General features: G+C 43.9%; 1 protein-coding gene across 1 annotated transcript in view; it reads right to left on the reverse strand.

Moving 5' to 3' along the window:
• Positions 1 to 520: 520 nt before the first annotated feature.
• RHOBTB1 (Rho related BTB domain containing 1) overlaps positions 521 to 24,276 on the reverse strand; it is a 31,299-nt gene continuing 7,543 nt past the window's right edge. The window contains exons 3-8 of the mRNA XM_004701109.2: positions 20,911 to 21,884; positions 18,754 to 18,872; positions 10,430 to 10,580; positions 5,772 to 5,860; positions 3,240 to 3,345; positions 521 to 2,735 (exon numbers count right to left, since the gene is read on the reverse strand). Of these exons, the coding sequence (XP_004701166.1) occupies positions 2,566 to 2,735; positions 3,240 to 3,345; positions 5,772 to 5,860; positions 10,430 to 10,580; positions 18,754 to 18,872; positions 20,911 to 21,884 (1,609 nt within the window). The 3' untranslated portion in view covers positions 521 to 2,565. The remainder of the gene's footprint in view (positions 2,736 to 3,239; positions 3,346 to 5,771; positions 5,861 to 10,429; positions 10,581 to 18,753; positions 18,873 to 20,910; positions 21,885 to 24,276) is intronic.

The following is a 24,276-nucleotide window of genomic DNA, read 5'->3' on the forward strand; positions in this document are numbered from 1 at the left end:
ATCTCCCAATGAGAACTCATGGGTGACCCCTTTGCCCTCTGAGCGTGGGCACACATCTAGGAGTTGGTTAGCGATTTCTCAGAGGCCGTTTGCAGGTTCTGCTTTGGAAGGAAACATCATCTTGAACCCACCAATTCGGACTTTTCATTCGTGTTACTGCACGCAGAACTGTTCAAGCTCAGGTGATACCCCACCCGTCCAGGTGGAGGTCCCATTTAGGTAGAGATTTCTTTTCCCTCCAAGCTGCACCACATCTAGTGATGTAACCATATTAGCTAAGCGTAAAGGGCAGATACCTCGTTTGCATCACGGCACTTGAATTACATCTGCTCACAATATTGAAAACAGAGAGAAAATTCATTCCAACCGCCTTGTTACTGGAGCACACACAAGCCTCATGGTCCAACACCTTTAAAATGTTAGTAGTTATCAAGAAGCTATTCAAATGACATACGTGAGACGAGGGAAACCTTTAAAAAGTAAACCACCACCGCCGCCAAACAGAACAAAACTGGAGACATTTGATAACTAAACATTTTATTGGCTTTTTGTGAAATAAAAAACACAAAACAAACCACCATGGTTAAAGGCCATAATCAGCATCAACCAAATGAACCAGCCAGTTGGTCACAGTAGCTGATAAAACACTAATGGAGATTATTGCTTATAACCCAGGCTCATTTTAAGTCCATTACATTTTGGCAAGAGTACAATCAAATGGGGGCTTTGGTTGTATAAATTCAACTATGACTACTCACTACAAACTCAACCACTGCGCCATTTTATGATGGGACACTGGACAATTCTTCCTGAGTCTTGACATTCAGCCTTCTGCGTTGTCTTCTGCCTCCTTGCGTGAATCAGATGCTAGCCTACTCACCAAGCGTGAAGTGGATGCACTTAGCCGTCCCTGCTCTACTGCTCCCTCCCTGGTCATGGGAGGGTGATGCATTTCCAGGCCTCCCTAGGCTCTTTTATCTGGTGTATTTCTACAGCCTGTCATAAATGCCTGTTTATAAGCTAGGTAGAGTTTTCAAATACATATGGCTGTCAATTTGGGGCCTGGGCCCAACTGTCTCTTTTTCAACTTCTAAAATCTAGAAAGAACGTAAAAATAAAAACAAAATCAATAGCCTGTAGCATCCATAAGTGAGCCACCAACAAAATGAGCCCTAGCCCTGACGCACAACATCCCATGGCATTTCTGGACCTTTGGCCTTAGAATGCGCCGCGTGCCTGCCGTAACATATTAATTTACAAAGAAGCAATGGTTGATAGTCTCTCCAAAGCTCCTCTGCTCAATACTTTCTAATTTTAACACTGAAAACTCAGAGAGACAAAGGGTCGGGACTAACTCACAATAGCACCATTTCCTAGACTCTAGCAGTAAGAAATCCCTTCCTGCTCAGAGAATGCAGGCCCCTGGGCGACCCAGCCTCCAGCTCTGCGCTTTCACAGGCCCCGCCAATTGTCAGCAGGGGTGAGGGGTCTGCCTTAGCCTGCATCTGCAGCAACCTGGATGTTCCCTGGGAAGAGTTAAAAACACCTGTCTTACAAAGTGAAATTGGCTACAGGTGAGAGACCTGAGGAAGCCTGCCTCTGGTGGTGAGATGGGACAAACCTGAAGATGCTGGGATGGAGTCCGTGGCCCTGTCCCTTGTCTACCTCGATTCAAGTCAATGGAGAATCTGCATGCAGCGCATGGCCAGACTGAGGAATACTGAAAGACATAAACCCTAATACGGCCATCCAAACAACGTTCTAAGTGTATCGTTTGCATTCAGGTGAGTTTGCCCTGGATAATGCTGGGATTGAATAAGCCCTTCTAATGATTATAAAGATTATCCTCTTGGATCTAGACATGTTAAACAACAGAATATTTGATATCACCATATTTTACATGGCACGTATAACCATATAATTACTACCACTTACACAGCAAATATTGTAAATACACATTTCTTGGAGTTGACTTAGTAATTATACTGATGGCATTCAGCAGAACAAAGAAGAAACACTCTTTAGCTTGCAGTTTGGGGAATTCCATTCCAACCCTTTCCTCTACAACAAAAGGATAGCCCTCTAATTACGCATCATGCCTCGGTGGCCGTGTGGCCAGAGAGCTTCAACTTAACCACAGGACGACTTCATGGTTAATTTGTGGCCTGTAAAATAAAGTAATACACAGTATTTTCATCTTCAACAAAATACAAGAGACCATATAAAAATATTTCCCAATTTGGAAATTGAAACATGAAAGCTGATTTTTTTTCCCTTTGTATAAAAAGAAAGGAAATAACGGACTAGTTTATTAAACCTCCTAAGAAAAAATAATATACATATTAGTTTAAGGAATGCAGTGAACATCAGCTTCCCTTTCTTGTCCAGGCTCATTGATGGGGAGCTTGGGCTTTGACCCTGACCAAGATGAAAGCACGGAAGTGGAGGAAGATCAGTGCCTGAACCCGAACGTTTTATCTCTAGTAATAAGACTAACTTTCCAGTCGGGCTTTGAGATCTGGGGCATCAGGTTGCGCATTTTCTTCTTCTGTTTCCTCTCCCTCCTCAGGCGACAGCTGGCGATGAGTTCCAGAAACACCATTTGCGTCTGGAGTGATGTTTATTTAGTGCAATCGCCTCCTTCTCGCGCTCCCTTTTCACACGCTGGTAGTGATCTTCTTCCTTCAAGTACCACACTGGGGGCCAGCGGTGCCGCTCAAAGTACTCCTGGTTGTCTGGTGACAAAAGGATGGGTGATGATACCCGCTGTTTACTCATTGCTCCGATGGGCCATGCCCTATGCTCAATGCATCCCATATTCTATAATCTTACAGGTCCTCTCAACTACCCAATGTAGCAGCCCCTCTGAGCGGAACCACCTGCAGACGGAGACAGGAACATCTGAAGAGGCAGAATCACTTGTCTACAGTCATGAGGTTGGGCAAAGAGACCCCGAAGTGGGACTCCTGATTTTTGAGTCTAAGCTTCCCCAGGGTGACCCAACGACCTCAGGATGCTTTGAAGTGGGGCGCTGGGAAGTCCAGTGACCCAAATCCTCCCAAGTCTCTTTGGAGACTTTCTATCAGCAATCGTAGGGCTGTGTCCCGGGAACATGTGGTCACCACGACTTCCTAGATCTCTAGGGGCTGTTTGCAGCCCTCCGCCTTCTCAAGGGTCTGGGAAGGGCAGACTTCTGCCGGGCAAGGAGAGCTGGACAGAGGAGCCAGGGATCGTCTCACCTGAGGACTGTGACTTGATTTCCTTGCGGAACTTGGCACAGACACTGTTGTAGTTTGTGCAGACGTGGTGCAGACACCAGGCAGCCAGTTGGTGGGCGTTGTGAAACTGCAGGGGAATGACCGAAAGGGAATCAGTCAATGAGGATCTATTTTTGGAAGCAGAGGCTGCATGGGACCGTTGTGGTGGTGACGTGAAATCAGGGCCGGTATAACTAACTCATTCGGAATCTTGCTCTGACTACAGTATTTTCACTTTGCTTATGGCTGCTGGTGCCAGCCAAGTCTAGCGTTTGGCACATCCCTCCTTTATCCCATGATAGGCGCACCCCAAATAATCACTGTATCAGATTTGGAGTTTAAAGCTGCTTTCCCTCCGCCCTCCTCCACTATCTGCCGCGCTGGCCACAAGTAAACATGGCCCCTGGAAGACAGGAAAAGCACGCAGCAATGCCTCTCTGTTTAAGAAGAATGGAATCCTCTGTGCTGCGGGGCCAGAGAGCCCAAAGAGGAAACTGTGTTGTGTGTGATGGTCCTCCGCCTGGCCTGCGGGTTACATAAAGCAGTGGGCGGCGTAGACAGGGTGGGAGGGATCCAGATATGCACAGGTGTCCATTCTGAGCAGAGAGACACTCAGGGAGGAGGCAGCTGAGGTAGATGTGGATGAAAAGACCTAATGTTAAAAAAAAAGGCAGACCTTGCTCGTTGTTTTTGTTGTTGTTTGCATCCTATTTATGTTTTTGAAGGCCTTCTGTATATGAAATCCAGGAAATCTATCGAGGTAGTGACCAGATTAATAGTTGGCTTGGCAGGGGATGGAGCAGTTATGGGGAAATGGGGAGCTAGCAACAGAGTATGGGAAGAAAAAGTTCTGAAATCGATTGTGCGAATGATTATACCCCTTCTTTTAATGATTCTGTTGTATGATATGTGAAGTATACGCCAATAGGATGGTTTTTTAAAAAAATAGGCAGACCCAGACTCATCCCCCAAATTTGGCACAACTTGCCCCTCACTCCTTGTGTCCCTGTCCTTTTCAGATGCCAGTCTTTTGCTCTTGATGCTGATTTGATCTGGCCAAATCCTGGGAACTCGTGTGGCTGCCTCTGGGGTCCACATCTCTACCTCAGAAAGCCAATACAGTATAGAAGTCATCGGCCATTTCAGGAAACTTTCTGAACTGATTCAGAAACTCCCAGAATTATAACCTCACACACCAAATTCCAAAGAATGAGCCCTGGGCCTGATTCAAAACACCCAAACTCTAAGTGTAGACACCAGTTTTGATGCAGGGAGGTGGGCGTGGGGGAAGGGCATGATGATTCTACGGTAGTAGGTGATTATCCTACATCTGAATGATGATGCCATCTATCAGACATGTTATCACATTGAGCTTTAATAATTTGTGCTCACCGCTTTCTCCCATTGGCCTATGCCTGTCCTGAGGGTGACTAATGTTTGTACTGACATGCCCTGTGCCGGGCAGTGCCTGGTGTTAAGGAACAATAGCAGTAACAATGGTTTGTTAACTGTTCAGTCAGCAGGAACAGACTGCTGTAAAGTCCTCTTTCTCCCTCCATTTGAATCGAGCCGCCTCCTGCTGTCAGGGCTGGAATGGTCTGGGCACCACGTGTTGTGTGCCTTCTCCTCTCCATAAAACTCCTCCTATCTCGTGATCGAGAAACATCCAATTAAAACACTGGCCTTTACTCCACCACAGCACTAACAGAGAGAGGGAACCAAGACAAATCCAATAAGCAGAAGACCGCAGAAAATGTTTTCTTGTTCCCTTAGAACTTAAACCCGTCTCTAAGTCTGTGCCAGAGAAGCGAGTCTCGCAGAGGTTCCTTGCTCTATGAGAAGAAGACTTTTGACTAGCCAGTGCTCTTTTGTGAACAGTCTCTCTTACTTTGTTCTCAAAATAACCTCTAAGTCTGGTAGGGTATGAATCCCTATCCTCACCTCTTATTGATGAAGAGACCAAGGAAAGGGTTCGTTTGTACCTGGAGTAAGTTATTGAGTGACAAAGCGGAAATGGGGTCTCCAGGCCCCGTGGAAGAAGGTGGAAGTGTGTGTATTGAGATTTTGGAATCAGCGCAGACATATGAGCAAGTCGTGATTGCGGAAAAGGTCTGGAGAGCTGTCGTGAGTGGTATGGGCATAGCTGGCCTGCAGGGAATTCTAGAAACTGTCTGGCCTTGGACAATACATGTCTGAGAATTCAAGTATAAATTCAAAGGAAAGACAAAACCTCTCCCTAACAAGCTCAAGTGGTTCTCCCACATGTGAAGCTGGGGCCTCGGGGGATGATGAAGCTGATGTGGGGGTGGGGGTCCTTGTTGTTTTTTCAAACGAAGCCCAGCAGGGCGAATGGTGCATGCAATGTTAAAACTCTTAGATCTTGGTGTACACAGGGGGCCTCTGTGACTCAGTGGTGACATCTTTATTTAGACAGATGCAACAGAGGAATGTTTTAGCAGCACTGAAACAACGGGCTGAAAACACTTAAAAGGTGAAAAGCAAATTGTTACAAACCTGGGCTAATTCCAAGTAAGAGAGCACTTCCCCATCAATACCCACGCCGCTCATTGCCGCCTTGGTCAACTCCTGTACAGCGTGCTGCTCTGAGGAAGAGAAACAAGCAGAAGGTCAAAAGGCACCCTCCAACCCTGGCATCTTGTCTAAAGGGTCTTTTCTGGGACCACCTAAGAGGGGGAAGGGCAAGGATCCCAGCTCTGGGCAGTCATCTGAATTTAATCCCAAACCCATTCTGATGCAGCCTTTCAGTGTACAGAAGTTCTATTGCCTAGCCATTGCATCGACTACTCTCTGATCTTTTGGTCAAACTGCTGAAAATAGCCAGACTCTTCTACGAGGGGGTAAGCAAAAAACCTGGAAAAAAAGCTGCGCTGGGGGGAGTTTTCATAGTATGCCTTTTCCCCATTAGGCGAGCATCATACAACTCGCTCTAAGTTAGTGCACCCAGTGGCATTGCCTAGGAAGGTTCTCTGGTCACAGTGAAATTTTTGTAAAAGCAGTTTCGCTCGAACCTCATTTTTTGTGATGGCCAATTTAAGAGAACAGTGTGTGGCTGGAAAGTTTTGTTTCCTGCTTGGGAAAAGTGCCATAGAAACTGATGTGATAGGTTGAACAGAGTTTACAAGGATAGCTCTATGGGAAAAATTCAAATGTATGAGCGGTTTTCTCATTTTACAAGAGGTGAAATGTCAATTGATGAAAAACCTCATTCTGGACATCAATCAACTTCTCAAATGGATAAAAATGTTGACAAAATTTATACACTTGTGCTCAAAGACCAATGATGGACCATTGAAGAAATGGGGTCTATCTGTCCTGGATTCCCTGTGTTATCAGCTCTTATCTGTACCCATGTACATGCTCTGGTCTAGCCAGATTTGTAAGGTAGAATTGGGATCATGATAGTTTGGGAGGGAGGGGGGAGGGAAGGAAGCACTTAGGAACTAGAGGAAAGTTGTGTTTCAGATAAATCCCTCAGGACCAATAATGAGAGTAGTGATACCAGGAGGGGAAGGGGAAACGGGGGGAGGGGAACCCAATTACAATGATCTACATATAACCCCCTCCCAGGGGGACAGACAACAGGAAAGTGGGTGAAGGGAGACAATGATCAGTGTAAGACATGAAAAAATAAAAATAATTTATAAATTTTCAACAGTTCGTGAGGGAGGGAAGGTGGACGAGGGAGGGGGGGAAATGAGGAACTGATACCAAGGGCTCAAGTCGAAAGAAAATGTTTTGAAAATGATGATGACAACAAATGTACAAATATGCTTAACACATGGATGCATGCATGGATTGTGATAAGAGCTGTACGAGCCCCAATAAAATGATTTTTTTAAAAAAAGAAGAAATGGGAAGTTATCTGGACTATGTTGGAGGTAGATAAATGAATTTTGATGGAAGATTTGGGAATGAGAAGGGTCTGCAAAAAGTGTGCCTTGGCTTCTGACCGATCAGGAAACAAGCCATATGCTTGAAAAGAACAGCTCTGAAGTGACCCAGACTTCTTTCCCAAGGTCATTACTGGTGATGAGACATGGTGCTATTCTTACAAGCCCCAAGGCAAACATCAACAAAGCCAGTGGAAGACACCCACAAAGCTCATCAAGCGAAAGCAAAGATCAAGATGATGCTCTTTTTCTTTCATGTGAGGGGGACAGGGCATTTGGAGTTCATTCCACCAGGTCACACTGTTAATCAAGCTTTCTATTTAGAGGTTCTGAAAAGATTTCGCAAAAGTGTGTGACAAAAAAAGGTCTGATTTGTGGCAGACGTGGGACTGGTTTTGCCACCACCACAATGCACCTGCTCACGCAGCCATCTCAGTGTGCCAGGTTTTGGCAAAAAACATCATGTCTCTCTTGCCCCATGCACCCGATTCACCTGCCCTTGCTCATGCAACTTCTTTTGTTTCAAAGGAGAGCAATTTGAAGATGTAGAAGAGGTGAAGAAAAAAACGAGGGAGGTGCTGTCAGCCATCCAAACAGACGAGTTTGAAGAATGTTTCCAAGAATGGAATTGCCGATTTGGTAAGGGTAATGGAAAATACTTTGAAGGTGATAAGGTTGTTTTGTTTAATGAAAAAAATTCCGGTTATTTTTGGGACCCCCCTTGTAAGTCTGTAATTTCTAGTGTGGCAGCCATAGCTATTTAAATTAATTAAAATGGGGAAAAAAATCAGTTTCTCAATCACACGAGCCATAATCCAAGTGCCAAATAGCTTCATGTGGCTGCCTTATTGGATAGGGCCGATACAGAACATATCCCTCGTTGTGGTGTGCCTTCCTAAAATCCTTTACACTGTCTAACATCCATCCAAATCTTGATACTTTCTGACATTTAAGAAGTTGAGTAATTAGAGGCACTTCAAAATGTGCAAGTATACAGCTGACTCCTCACTAGAGGGCTGCTTGTTTTGAGACAAGCCTTTAAGATTCCAGGTAATATTTTTTCCTAATAGCTGGGAATCATTTGATTTCTTCAACACATTTTGTATAGCACCCATAGCTTCAGTGGCCTATGCATGAGAGGAAGCAGGGAACAGGGCCATGTTCCAAGAACTAATAGTTCATATTTTAGGGCTACGATCAACTGAGAGCCCCAAATCCTTTCGTAAATCTATGGTTTATATATGCCCCTGGTTCACTTTAGAGATCTCTTTATAATTTTATTGGCGTACATAATAAATCAACCCCATGAGGCATAAGGCAATAGTATCATTATTTTAGACACTGGTATAGAATTTAAAATACTGCTGAGAAAAGGGATTGGATTTATAAATGTGTAGAACACAACATTTCTTGATATTCACTTAACACTTCACTTTGTAGAGAATTTTCACCCCTGAAACATATTCTTGAACATTATGAGGTTTGATAGGAGAAATATCTAGAAATCTGTTTCTGTAGAGATTACAGGCAAAACAATCCTGTGGGGGCAGTTCAACTGTGTCACATGAGTTGTCCCAAGTGTCAACTGACTCTAATGTACTTAACAACAAAAACTGTGACAACAATGCCATAAACACATCAAACAATATATATGTTTATGGTAATCATGTTCAGAAGCTATATATTAAATAATCATAACAGTGATAACTATTTTATATATAGAGAAGTCTGTAGTTCACACAGAAAGCTTTCATAGGGTTAATTAAAAAAAACATAACAAAACAAAAAACTTTTCTGGGACAATCAGTCCAGTGTTTTTTTATAGTCAGACTTAATAGTCAAGTAAAATTGGTGTTTTTCAGGGATGGTTCAACAGAATTGACTCCAAATTACTTTTGATATTTCAAAAAGTCAAATAATATAAAAAAGCAAAAACATACATAAATGTGGAACAACGTGGATGGTCAAATGGGATGTGAGCCATCCTTCTGAAAAAGGGAATTGACCATTACAACCTCTGGGCGTTAGCATGTACACAGCAGCGTGCTCACTGGGCTCTACCACTGTCAATGGATTAGTTAAGGCAGCAGACCTTCAAGTGGCTCCTTCTACCCCGTTGGGGTTCTTGTAAGGAGAGGACAGCTGGAGATTAGGGACATAAATACTTTTTTGTAAATGTGTTACTATAAAGTGAAGTACAGATGTGGCTGGCTGGTTTGTTCATGGATTCATTAATTTATTCAGTAATTAAATTATTAAACAAATATTTATTGAGACTTAATATATGCAGGCACTTTCCTATGGGCAGGGGATACGCCAGGGGACAAGACAGACACCGTCTCTGCCCTCATGGCTAACACGAGTCAGCTTCAATGTAGGAAGAAAAAGCACTCACTGCTAATTGACACCTCTGGTTTAAATTCAAGAAAACTGTATTTGAATGCATATATCTTTTACAGACCAGCTTTAGCTTAGCAGTTGAAGAAATCTAGACTTCAACAAATTAATCCAGATCCTCCCTCCTCCCACTTCCCCCAACTTTTTCCAAAAATGAATTTAAGCACATCAGAACATTTGCTGAAATAACTTTAAGAAAACCACTTACATAATGCTTACTATGTGTCAGACAGTGTTTTAAAGACTTTATAGGTTTTGACTCACTTAATCTTCATTAAAAAAAAAAATCTAGGTTATGCAAAACTATTACCACTTTAAAGAGAGAAAGCTGAGACTGATTGGTTAAATAACTTATAAAATCAGGAGTCAGGATCCAAACCCAGACAAATGGGCTCTGTGGTCTCTGCTCTTAACCAGTGCATTCTGTGGCCTTTTTCTTCAAGACCACCTTCAGCCACACATTTTGTGGACAACACTGACAAAATTGTCTTCTTTCAAACTGTGGGGTGGGGTGGGTGTCACAAACAGTTCCACATGTGTATAGAGTGTGCCCTCCAGGACAAAGGCCAAGTATTATTCATCTTTATACTCGTATAACCAAATAGCGCCTACCTACCCCTCAAAGTCAAAGCTTAAGAAATGCATGTTGAATTGAACTGGGCTGCTTTCCCCATTTGATCAGTTCCTATGCTCAACAACCACCTGCCCCCCCCCCCAAAAAAAAAAATCCTATTTGGGGTTAAAACAAAATAAAATGAAAAACCACATATTCTTTCCATTCCCTGGATATCTCATTTTTGTTTAAATGTAATGTTGATAAGTAAGGCAGGCAGACACTGCATGGTCCCAAGTCATAAGGCTTACCTGCAAGTGCAACCAAGTGTGGCAGGCAAAGTCTGTTTGCCAAGGCAATTAACTCCAGTGGGTCCAGGTCCAGGTTCGGTGACAACTGCTTGGTATAGAGGTAATCCAAAACTGATTGCATTGACATCTTGTTTATGTTCGGGAGATAGACCTGCAATGTTATTTGGAAAGCTAAGTTCTGCTGAAGAAAGGAAAGAGTGGCCACATTCCAAATTATGCTGCTTATCCACACACCCAGCTGTATGGTTTCATATTGGGGAGTCTCTGATACCTGCTCGGAGGCTGAGAAATGACTCTGTATTTATAGATTTAAACAAAACAGTTTGATTTGTAGAGGATACAAGAGTTAGCTTGCCCAACGAAGCCTAATTTGGAGTTTTTAAATGGCTATTTGGATTTCTAAATCAGACAAATGGGCTGTAAATGTATGATGGCATTATGGGCCCTCATTGCCAAGTACATTACAATACTCTACTGCAGGGAAAGAAATCGCCTAGCAACGGACAGGTGCTGGTAGAGCTGCAAACCACACTCCTGCGGACACATGACAGAGCCCAGCTCTCTAAGATGTCAAAACAAGGGAGGAGCAATAGCCCTCGCTGTTGCCACAGTGGCTGGCTTGATTTTGATGTTCTCTCAGAATATTCTAGCAATGGCATACACACGTTTTTTCAGACAATAACCACACAGATTCAGAATGACTAGAACATTATCAAGTAACAGATTCAGAGAACCTAACAGCATCTTTGCTGGCTTAGGGCAGCATCTGCGGGAGCAGTGTGCTAGGTAAGGTGAATTGTTTCTCATAGATTGTTCCAGTTCCACTCTAGATGCTTGTAATTGCTTGCCAGATAAAAATGCGCCAGAGTTTTCTAGAGAGGTAGGACAGTTTGGGAGCTGGAGTTCTGAATGGTTGGGCCTGGGTCAATAGGGATGTTCCTGTATACTCCCCACTATAGATCTCTAAATGATTCCACCAGTCAGGTCCTGGTAGGGCAAAACTTAGTACTGGAATGATGATGCATATACAAAAATTAATTAAAGGCCTTACTCTTAATTGAAGACCTCCTATGTACTAGGTATTATGCCAATTTTTCTAAATGAATGATCTAGTTTGATCCTTACAACGTCCCTAGGAAGAAGAGATATTTTTTCCCTTTTTACTTTATAGACAAAGAAATTGAGGTTCAGGAAGGTTAAGTACCTTGTCCAAGGTCTTAGAACTAATAAATACTGACAAGGATTTGAATCCAGAGACTGTTTAACTCTAAAGTCTATGTTCTGAACCAATGCAAAATGCTGGGAATCCTTAATGGTAGGGAAATAAATGTTTGGTTTACAGTTAAAAAACAAAAAGCACCATGTGTCAGTATTTTTAAGAATGAGATTTCCAAGTACAAAAGGATGAACCTTTATAAATTTATTTCTGGTATTTTATAAACATCTACATATCCAGCATTATAGATAAGCATATATATAGCAATGGTTGCTTTATAGCAATACATCTAGTATATATATAAAATGCATATGTGTATATGTATCGCTATATAGTGTATCTGTATATATATCTGGAAGTTTTTCTCAAAGCTATGTAAATTTTTTTTACAAGACATCCTTATCACCTTCAAAGTACTCTCCATTACACTTAATTCATTTGCCAAATCTGTGATTCCATTCATGGAAACATTTTTCAAATTCATCTGTTTGGGTGGCTGACAGCACCGCCCTCATTTTTTCTTCACCTCTTCTACATCCTCAAATCCCTGTTCTTTCATGTCCCTCTACATTTGCAGAAACAAAAAGAAGTCCCATGGAGCGAGGTCAGGTGAGTAAGGTGCCTGGGCCAAGAGAGGCATCTTGTTTTCTGCCCAAAACTGGTGCACTGAAATGACTGCATGAACAGGCGCATTGTCATGGAGGAAAAACCAGTCCCCACCTGCCACACATCTGGCATTTTTCAACACTGTTATGCTATCTTTTCAGAACCTCTAAATAGGGAGCTTGATTAACAGTCTGCCTCAGTGGAATGAACTCCAAATCCACTATGAGTGAATATGTTAGTCCGTTCAGGAAGTTGATGGACGTCCAGAACGAGGTTTATCATCAATTGACATTTCACCTTTTTTGAAAGGAGAAAACCACTTTTACACTTGTTTTTTCTATCGTTCTGTCCTTGTAAAATGTGTTCAACATCACAACAGTTTCTGCGGCATTTTTCCAGAGCAGGAAACAAAAACTCACAGCTGTTCTCTTAAATCGTCTATCACAAGAAACAAGGTTTGAGTGAAACTACTTTTACGAAAATCTTCATTGAGACCAGAGAACCTTCCCAGGCGACGACACTGGGTGCACTAACTCCGAATGAACTGCTTGATGCTATTCTAGTAGGAAAATGCATACTATGATAGCTCCGCCCAGTGAAGCTTTTTTCTGTTTTTTTGGGGGGGTACCCCTTAGTTTGTGTGTGTGTGTGTGTATGGGTATATGCAGATACATGGAGAGAAAGACAGAAGGCAGGCAGGCAGGCAGGCAGAAAGACCACGCTCTCCCTACAAGGAGCTCATGGCCAGTGTAGTATGTTCTAGTGGTGTGACTCCAGACCTGTTTAAGCGACAGCAACTTTCTATGTTATTGTCCTGTTCAGTCACCAATTACCTCAGAGAGGACTGAATTCCCTCCAGTCAGGGAGTGATAGCCTCTAATGGATCATAGGGAGGGCCCAGAAAAAAAATGCCTAAAATATTAAAGAAATACCCCTTTTCTGCTATTGTCAGCGAGAACAACAATTTTGAGTCGATAAATGAGCTAAACGAGTCATTACCATCAGTGATTTGATAAGTGTGGTCATTTTGAGTTTTAGCACAACCGCAACAACAGCTCTCACCAAGTAGAAGCTATTCCTGTGGTTATGTTAAAGTCAAGGACTGCCGTTCATGGTGGCTCATCTGCAATATACAGATAGTGGAATGTTCCTCATCCTTCAACCAGTTGCACTTACAGATGAAAAGTTGCTATGAAAATGAACCTAGTGATACCTGTGTATATGCTTGTGTCCATAAGCTTGTAGATATATGCAGTTATTATATATTTATATAGACATGAATACATTTATAGCACCCACACTGACTCACTGGTGTGTGTGAACACATGACAACATCTCATTTCTCTAAAATGATGTGAGGATTAGTACACTTTTCCAGATAATTGAAGGCTATTTAACTTGTGCATCTTTGAAATTTTAACCATTTTGATAATGAAAATGTATTCTGTCAAGCATGGAGTGCTATAAAATGTTAGTGATCATTAATATAAAAGTCCCAAAGCTTCCTCTCATCACCACGGGAATGTTTTCTGCTCCTGAAAACAACAGCTTGGCTGACCTGACCAGAGCCTGATTCAGCTCTGAGACTCAGCACTGAAACGCTGTGTGCCCTTTGACAAATCCCTCCACATCTTTGACCTTCAAAGGCCTTTGACCTTCTTCTGTCATTGAGAGGAGTTTAGAAGAGTTAATATCTGAAGCTTTTTTTTTTTTTTGCTTTTCTTCTCCTTTTCCCTCTCTGTTCTTCAGCCAGCATAATCCATATTGATTTATATTTATGTTCTCTAATTCTTCCTTCTGCCAGTTTTTTTGCTTTTCTTCCCTGAGATGCTGAGTTCTGAGGCGATTCAGATTACCATAAGACATTTTGTGTGTGTGTGTGTGGTGGGGAGGGGCACATGCTAAGTCATTGCTTAAAAAAATAAGGCCGGTGAGGAATACAAACGGTAAAGTGAAGATCCCCAGTGGAAAGAAGTAATTTCTGGCCATGGCGACACGCCCCCCTTCCCCCCACCGGCCAGCGGCCCTGCCGCAACCCTCGCCATGTCCTTGGGCTGTGCTGCTGCGTGTGATCACCCGGGACCTACTGTTTCCTCCTGCTTAACACAACTCTACCAGTTTTGTTTGTTTTCTTGTTGCTGGGCCTCTTTCTGGCGAATAATTTTAGGGACTCAGAGAATGAGCCCGTCAAAGAGAAGATCCGCTCACATCCCTTTTCTTCTCGTGGTCCCTTCCTTCACAAAGCCCGCCACAGCATCTACAAATCGCTCTTCCCTTTGCAGAGGAGGGAAAGGTCTATAGCACTTTAAAAGAAATGGGATTTATAATGTTGTACCCTACCTGCTAGAGGAAGCTTAAAAAAGAAAAAGAGGGAGGAAAAACCAACAAGAAGCAATTAATGAGAAAAACGCTAAACAATGACTCATATTTCAGTTTAGCTGGTTTAAAATTTTAATTGCAAAGGTCAGCACAGACTATTCGGCGTATAATTCGAGATGTTCTGATAGTGAGACAGTCGTCTAGACCCAGAGCTGTCCCACAACAAGCCGTGCGTGCACGCTTAATGAACGACCTGTTGAGCATCTCTGGGGAGAGGGTATGCTGACTGCTACATTAAATGTAATGAGGGAAAAATACAAGCAAAATACAGCAACTTCCTGAATATTAAACCACAAAAAAGTTAAAGTAACACCAATGAGCATATTTTATTCCTTTCTGGATTGCTATTGATGCCACAACAGATTAAGTACGTTTTTCAGGTGGAAGTTAGTTTTTCACAAGGCAATAGAGTTCAAAGGTGGCCTGGGAAGGACTAATCCCAGGTGTGAACACAGGCCTCCATCCACCCAGGAGTATTCATTGAGCGTTTACTACGGGATTAACCCTATCCCTCCACCTATGACCCTTCTACTAGGCTATTGTAGTTTAGCAAGGGGTGGGGTGGGGGTTTTTAAGTCTAGAGCTTTCAGGGTACAAAGAGCTTGGAAATAATTGAACATGTCTGTCTCATGACAGCCTATCATTGACGGAGCATTTGTCTGTTTAAGGCACCAAATTAAATGCTTCCGTGGCAAACTCTCCTGGTTTGCCTGCCCTGCCTATCCCCTCCTTCAGACTGAGGGAGCTGAGGAGACAGTCCTGTACCTAAAGCCATGCTAGAAAGACCTGGGATAAGTGCCGACACTGTTTACCTGAGAAACTAAAATAAGAGACAGGAGTGGGCAGTAATGTCAAGTGTTCCAGGCATTCTTAAACATGTTTTTGTTGCTGTTGTTTTATTCTAGAAAGAAAATATATAAACTTAAGTTTTGGCCCTTGAACCATTTCCAACTGTACAATTCAGTGGCTTGTGGCATTCTTAATAGATTGGATCAAGGAATTTAAGCCCAAATCTTCTGTTCTTTGGCTCCTTGGCCTTTTTGTCTCTTGAGCTCAACTGAATTTGCACATGCCTACGATGCCTTAGCTTTCCAGTACTCCTTGACTAGTGACCCAGTCTTTCTTGTGTACGAGGGTGTGTGAAACAGGTGACTATCTCCAGAAGAGGTTATTGGGCACAGGCAGAGACTCAGACATGTGCATTCACACTCGCTGCCAAGTTTTGTACTGGTCACCTTTACTGCACATTTTAATCCGAGACGATTACAGTCCATTCTGGGAAGGGATAAAGGGGATTAGCATTTGTGAGGTTCGCTTTGACAGTGTCTCTTTGTGCCTGGGCTCCTGACCTTGATCACCTCTCTGCTCTGTGCATAGCAGGCCCCATGCAGCACAAGCAGCTGGAAAAGTAAGGAAGCAAGCCTCTCCCAGCTCTTCCTCGCTGGAGATTAGGGAAGCCGGTACCATGCAAATTGGATGAGGGTTTACTAATTGGTGGCTGTCTCCAAAGTTTTTTCTTGCAAGAACTGAGAAAACAAACAAACACCTGTTCCCTCGAATAAAACAAACAAACAAACAAACAAAAAAACCCCCCAAACTCACCGTCATTCAATGGATTCCAACTCATAGCAACCGTCAAGCAGGACCCAGCAGAACCGCTGCCCTTGAGGGTCTCCAAGACCGCAAATCTCTACAGGAAGCGACAACCTCATCTTTCTCCCACAGCTGGGGGCTTTGCAGCACCAACCTTACGATTCGCAGCCCCATACTTAGCCCACAGCACCACCGGGGGGTCTCGCAATCAAGAGTGGGTAGAGGGGTACCATCACAACCATTGACAGCGATTTAAGGATACCACTTATCTAATGTTTACAATTTGCATCGGAACTATCATCCTTGTACCTCACAGCCACACTACGGGAGGGGGGTGGCGGCAAGGGGGGCCACTCTTGTTATTCTGTTTTCCTTATGAGGAGACTGGAGCTCGTAGAGGTTAAGCCTCTTGCTCAGAGTCACACAGCTTGTCAGTGCGATTCCCTCCCTACAGCCATTCTGGGGCTTCCACTCAGCTGCAGTAGCTTCAGAACAAGCTCGTGCATCCGGCCAGGCTTAGACGTCAGAAGAGGTCAGCAGGATACTCTGGACACCTTTTCTACAAACAGCAGATAGCCCTTTGCTGGGGGGCACCTGCAGTTTACTCCAAGGAGTCTTGGTGGCAGAGTGATTCGAGCTATTGGCTGTTGATATAGTTTAAGTTTATTGTGCCAACCTGGCCGATAAACACCTGTGGGGTTCACTGAAGGGTGGAGAGATAAAATGGCCTGGTGAGCCTCGCCTTTCTAGTTCTCAGGTCTCTTGCTTTCTGATGGTCGGATCAGGGTGCAGCTGCCTTAGCCAGTTCCCTGCTTCAACTGACAAGGCTCACTTCCTGCAAGACATCCCGGACGAGAAGCCACATGGACCTACCCCGATGCAGCCCTGGGTGCTGGAGCAGACGTGTGGAGACCCCTGCCAGCGCTGAGATGCTTACACCTTTACTGACTTGGCTTTCCTCCTGCAGTCAGCATCATAGTGTGTGTTTTGTGAGATGGAGGAGGACTTTGTGGATTGGTGTTGGACAATTGGGTTAATGTTGGACTTGTGGGCTTAGGCAGCACTGGGTTGGGATGTTTTCTTGATGCGCACTTAACCTTTATATAAAACTCTCTCTGATACATGAGTTTTAGTGGATTTGTTTCTCTAAAGTATCCCGACTAACACAGCTGTTAACTAAAAAAGGTGTTTTAAGCCACCAATTGCTCTGCAGGAGAAAGATGTCGCCCTCTATTCTCTTAAAGATGTTCAACCTTGGAATCCCTGTGGGCGGTTCTACTTTGCCCTATAGGGCCCCTATGAATTGGAATCCACTGGACAGCAGGGGATATTTTTGAAGTTTTTTCTGGAAGCAGAAGGGTGACCTAATGACCTTCTCAGCCCTAGCCACGGCAGGCTTGTGATTCTAGGATTCTGTTTCTCTACTTAAGGATGCAAACCCAGGCTCCCGGGCCACGATGGGAGGGCTCAGATTTCTGATGCAAGCACCCCTTTTGAAAAGTTACTGTTTTCTCTATTTTCTTTAAACGTTTGGAGAGATGCTGAAACAAGCAAAGCAAGCCTCCTAGGATAATACACTTGATGGGGTGTCCCATTTTTTTAGAAGACAGTTCAAAAAATACACAACCCAACAAAAATGCTTACTCACCCTAAGACCAGCGGTAGAGGTGTCTGGATGGGATTTCTCTTCCCTCACTTTCCCATGGGACTTGTGAAAAGGACGGGGATGCAGGGTCTCTGTGCTGACACCGCCTCTGCTTCTCGAAGACTACCCTTTCTTTTGGTGATCGGTCCAGTGTCGGACAAGCGGTCTAAGGGCGGCTTCTAGATATCAGTACTCCAGAGGAGCAGCTATTTGCTCCAGGACGGCTTTCCTACCATTAATAAGACACTCTCGGTCCTAGTAGCCCCTCAGCACAGCAGGGAAGACTAGCTTGGAGGAGTGGGTGCCTTACAGTCTCAGGGAATGAGGTCACTCCAGGGAACTCCAAGGTGAGTCAGAGCATCCCACATCTTAAAGATGAGGAGACTGAGGCACAAGGATGTGGCTCCATGAAGTCTTCCACCTGGTGAGGGAGAATGCTGAGGGCCGGACTAAGGGACCAAAGAACTCTCTTTTCCTGAACTTCTAAAAGAATCTGCATGCAAAAATCTTGGGTATTAAGCAAGAAGATCACTTCTGTTGAGTCAACGGGGACACACAGTGGCTCTATAGCACAGAACAGAATTGCTTCACTGGGTTTCTGAGGGTATAAATTCTCATGGGAACAGACAGTCTCATCTTTCTTCCTCAGAATGACTGATGGGTTGGAACTGCTGACCTTAAGGTTGGCTGCCCAATGCTTACCCCACTAAGCACCAGGGCTGCTGCACATAACTAAACAATAAACAATAGCTCTTCACAACTGCAAAATTATAAAAGGGTGGGCTAACATTTAAAGCTTGCCTAGGGAACCATTTCCTGAAAGCAGTTGAAGAACTGGTTACCTGAGAAATGGAACAAGCTGTTGATATAAAGACACATACACACCTCACTATTGGAGCTTTCAACAAACGACCCTCCAAACATGGCGGCCATCCACTCGCAGCTGCAGATCAGCAGAGGCTTGTGGGCACTGATGGCGCCGTCATCCAACTGAAATGTCACGTCTGCCAAAGGATGGAAGACAGAGCCTCAGTGAGAGCGTGTGCCCAGGGTTCGGCTCCACCCACAGTCGTCAGCCTCTCTCTCATATTTATTTGCTGAGTTTAAATCACCTCTCTCCTTCAGCATACTCAATTCCTCCTGTTGCTTTCCAAGAATTAATGAGCAACCGTTGAAAATCAGACACGTAAGGTCACAACACATATTCTCCATCCAGGAAGTTAACAGAAAGGAGCTAAATCATTTCCCCCTCTTTTTTTATTATGAAATGTTTCATACTTCCAGAGTGGAATGAATAGTACAATGAAAACCCATTTTTCTTACCACCTAGATTCATAAATTGCTAACATTTTCCCACACTTGCTCAGCTATACTTGTATTTATATGTGTTTATTTTAAAAAATAAGATCTTTCCTCACTACTTTATCATGAATTTTGTCAAAATAAGAACATTCTCAGAAGCAAACCAAGTAAACAATTGCCTGAATCATTCACAATCTAGTTCATGTTCAAGTTTCTCCAATAATCTTTACGTTGTATTGTATACCTTAAAACAAAAACACAGAATCCAAGTTGAGGCGCACACAATGTGTGTTGTTCATTTTGTCTCTGCAATAAGAAGGATTTAATCAACTTTACTTAAGGTCCATCATTTAAGTTACTCTTGATTTGCACATTTCGTGTCCAGTAACTTTCAAGGCTGTTCTTATTGATGATGGCCAGTGTTTGGCATAAGCCTTAAAGGAAGGCGCAGATTCAGTAAGTGTTTACTACAGACACAGTACCACAGCAGGCATTAGGAACAATACAGAGAAAGACAAAGGTATCTTTATAAGCCAGAAAGTCAAAATGGTACACAGGAACACGCTAACACACACATACATACACAGGCACAGCAACGGTCAATTCAAAGCAAAAATGAACAGGGCCACGTCCAAGATAATACAAGCCGGAGTCAATAAACCGTATTGGATACAGGTCACCAGTGTGATGTGGCAATTATGTAAGGGCACGGTGACCAACCAACGAAGAAAAACATGGATGAGCTGGACAGAGCGATGTGAGATCAGCAAAGGAGAAGGGCTGGAAACGAGGGAGCACCTGGCTGGGAATCCAGAGGCCCCTTCAGTGGCCTCAGGACTAGAGACAGTGATCTTTGACATGCTGATGGGTCAATGGAGAATGGAGAGAGGCAAGCAAGGCATCCTGCAGCGGAATTTTAGGGACCAAAGAGGCCGAAGAGGGGCTCAAGAGTAACTTGACCTACTTGTTACTCTTATGATAAAAAAGATAAGTGTGATACCATGTTGGTTTAGTGATCAGTTTCTACAGTCTTGGGTTCAAGTCCTAGTTCTACCACTTACTACCATATAACCATGGGCAAGTTACCTAACTTCTACTGTTCCTCAGTTTCCCCACTTGAAAACTAGAGATACTATTTAACTCTGTCTGATGAGAAATAAGAGAATACATTGTATGGGGAGGGGGAAGCTCTTGTGTCAGCTATGGTTTTTTGTTTTGTTTTGTTTTTAGCAATATACTCATTATCTTTAATGGTTATGAAATTTTCATTACCTCCTGGTAATTGTTTGCAAATTGTGACTAATTTGGTATGACTGAAAATAAACATAATTGACAGGAAGGCAATGAATTTACAGAGTGGCACCACCAAATTAAAAATCAAATCCAATAACTGAAGAAACGTGCCTTGTGATTAAGGATGTTCTTCTTTATCCTCCCATTAAGTTTGACTCAAAAAACCAAACCACACCAAAACAAAACCAAATCCACTGCCGATGACACAATTGACTCATAGAGACTTTATAGGGCAACACAGAACTCTGCTTTGGGGTTGTCAAGGTTGTAAATCTTTATGGGAGCAGCTAGCCTCATCTTTCTCCCAAGGGCTGGCTGGTGGTTTTGAACCACTATAGCTAGCCGGCCCACTCATAAACCATGAAGCCCCCAGGGGTCCTATGTTTGGCCAACATACAACAGAGTACATGCAACCGTCAAGAGAACTCTGCCACTGGGCCCTCTCACCTGAGAAGGTCCCCTTGGTGAGACATTCTTTTATCCGATTAGCTTTCCTGACGTGAAACGCTTTTGTGATCTCCTGGTTCATGAAGGCTTCCTTGTTCATGATGTTCTCCACCATCATTCTCAAGTCAAACATCTCCAGGACCTCTGCAATTTGAGCCAGGCCCATCCAATCCTTTTCCTTTTCGTCCAGCTGCCCCGTATACAGAAACTGGAGCAGGGTCCGGAAAGGGCCTGGCTGGACTGATGAGTCCATCCTGACCACAGTGATGGGGCCCACCTGCTTTGAAACGGGGTTGACTTGCATTTCCCTGTGCATGTCAACGAACCCCTTACTCCATCCAGACAAAGCCTGTGTCTCTGGACCTGAGCCCTCAGCTTCCAGCCCCGGAGTCTCCCACAAGCCCTTGCTAGAGGACTTCCACTGATCGGGCTGCGGTGTCCGGGGGGCGCCCTCCTGCCTGTCCTCGTCTGCGTCCAGATGCAATGTGTGCCACTGGAAATCCCTGTTCTGCTTCTCTTTCTCACCAGCTCCGTCACCCCAACTTGGGGATTCTTCACATTCCATTAAAAAGAGATCGTAAAATTTGGAAGAGGAGGTAGCGAGGTAAATTCGGTGTGCAAAGATGTGCCCCTGGTCTTGCAGGATGAACAGGACGTCTGCACACAGGGGATTGTTGAGCAAACAGGCGGCTCCGTTCGTCCAGGTGGAGGGGCACTCGGGAACCTTGATGACCGGTGGAGGGGCTTTTGGAGGTAGGAATGGTGCCTGCAGTAACGGTTTCTGAACTCTCTTTAAGTGGGATTTCCAGAACTGCAAGTGACGGCGGGAAATCAGGGCTGCTCGGATTGCATTGTCAAACACATCCTTGATGCCAAACTGGTCAAACACACTCGTTTCGTAGTACGGTATGCCCAGCTCCTTGGCAACCTCTCGGCCTTTTTCTGGGGGCAAAATATCCCCTCTTTTGATGGGCCTGAAACACAATAATTTACAAGGTTATAATTAGCATTACTTTGGGGGGCAGGGGTGGGTGGTAGGGAACAACCGGGGTTTATCTGAGGATACATTTGAAATGCAATTCAGGCTTGCAGTCAGGATCGTGAAAATGTACCTACTAAACTCAGGTCTTCCACCTGTCCAGAAGGAGTTATGATAGCCATGACGGGGTAGGGGCATCTGGGGCTTTTCTCTAGTAACCACAGTAACTTAAGTATCACCCATTTATTAGCTGTTTGCTCTTGGTCAAGATACTTAAATTCTTTAAGTCACCACTCCCCACCCCCTTCAAAGCAGAAATAACGATATGAGCATGGCTGCACCTTTAAGGACCATGCGCTGTTTTCATGAAACCACGTGAGAAAAGTACGCAGCATGGCATCTGACGCAGTGCTTGATAAATGTCCATTGCTACCACCATCATTTTGTATCTTGATCACCATCACCTTATACTTAAGTTCTGTTTCACAATTAAAAAAACAAAGCCATATACATTTTTTTTTCATGTGAGCCTTTTGATAGCCCCTAGAGGCACCCCTTTCAGTCAAAATTCTTGAGGAAATTGAGGCAGAAATTTTAAAGGAGTCACCTAAGGCCACATGTGAAAGGTGGGAGGAGACCGCTACTAAACACTCAGAGCCCAGACCTTCCGGCTTCTGGTGAAATGCTGCACATCTCACAGCTTATTAAGGTCTACCTGGTAGAACCCTGGTAGTTCAGTGCTTAGGTAGTTAGCTGTTGACTGACAGATTGGCACATTGGGTCAGCGGTTTCACAGGACAGAGACCTAGGGATCGGTCTCTTCCTGCAAAGATTATGGCTGGAAAAGCCTTTGGGGCAGGTCTACTCTGCCACATTGGGTCATTATGGGTCAAAATAGACTTGAAGCAGCTAACAACAACAACAACCACATCAACAACCACTGGATTTATGAATCATCTTCCATCTCCTTCTCCTCTTCCCCCGACTCTCTGCAGTTAGGCCATGTCAAATTCTGCCTGGTCTATTACATTAGCCTCTTAACGGATTTCTCTTTAGGTCCCCACATTTCAGTCGACAGTTCACATTGCTGCAAGGAAAATCTTTATATAGCACAAATATGTCTTAGGTGATATCCTGTTTTAAAATTTCTGGTTCTGCAAACCCTGTGGAATAAATGTATCCTTTAGGCTGGCAAACAAGATTTATAATCTTATCAAATGCAGTGAGGTGAAATCTATGGAAGCCATCTGAGCAGGGCAATGTAGTGACAGCGCAGCCCCAACCAAAAACCCCCAAAAAGGATGGCTCTCAGAACAAGGCCAAGATGCAATTCTCCTCCAGTCGCTGGACACACATATTTAGTTCTGTGACTCAGGTTCAGGAACTGGTCTTCCTAAATAAACGTTTGGTCTTCAATAAGCTAGGTAGTGTGTGCCAGGCACGAGTCTTCAGCGAAATATGATTCTACTTGATAGAACTTGGATGGAAGAACTTGTCGGAAAGGAGGACTACTTATCGAGTGTTGGCAAAGGCAGGAGGGCACGCAGGAAAAAGGCTTCAACCTCAAAGTTTGCTCCGAAGGGTATTCTGTGTGCCTTGCGTTTCAGATCCACTTGCGAAGCCCTAGAAGATGAGAACCTCTGCTCAAATACCGTCTCCTTCATGCAGGTCCTTCTTCGAACCAACCCATGAGGTTGTCCTCCAGGTCGCCGCCTCGCAGCGATACAAATCGATTCCTTTGTACAGAATGTCCCTGAGGGTCCTGACAGTTCCCTTTTCCTCCCCTCCTCGAAGCCCCTGGCACTCACTCAACTCCTAGTCCAAGCGCTAAAGGCATTTAACAACCGAAGGATTATACAAATTGAACCCCCAAATGGGAAATTGTCTTTAAAAATGGCAATTTGCTTTTGCTGTGGGAGCTCAAAGAGTTGTGTTGATAGACATTTCTGTAATTATCTGATTAGGTGAAAACATTGAAGGAAGATATCAACATAACCATTTTTGGAAATGCTGCGTTCTCCAATTAAAAGTACTATAATTATCCTTTTACAATTGCAACCTGAGAGAACGCAGTTTTTAACTTTCACTTTGTTGTTGAGACTATCCATAGGAAACAAATAAACATACATGAACCCAACCTTTTCAACACGTACAATGCCATGACATTGGTTACCTTCGAGTAGTACAACCATGCTCATGCTCCTTTTCAAGTTCATTCTCTCTGTTAGTGTCAGCTCCTGCCCCGAAGGTTCCTAGCTCATCTGTTGAGTTACTGCTGTCACTTTGCACTCACAAAACCAAAGCCCCTGTTGTTGAGTTGATTTCATCTAATAGGGACCCTGAGGCCAAGGCAGAACCGCCCCACAGCATTTCTAGTTTCTAATCTC

The sequence above is a fragment of the Echinops telfairi genome, unplaced genomic scaffold, assembly GCF_000313985.2.
Source record: "Echinops telfairi isolate 266 unplaced genomic scaffold, ASM31398v2 ScPeMD7_70;HRSCAF=299, whole genome shotgun sequence".
NCBI classification, from domain to species: Eukaryota; Metazoa; Chordata; class Mammalia; order Afrosoricida; family Tenrecidae; genus Echinops; species Echinops telfairi.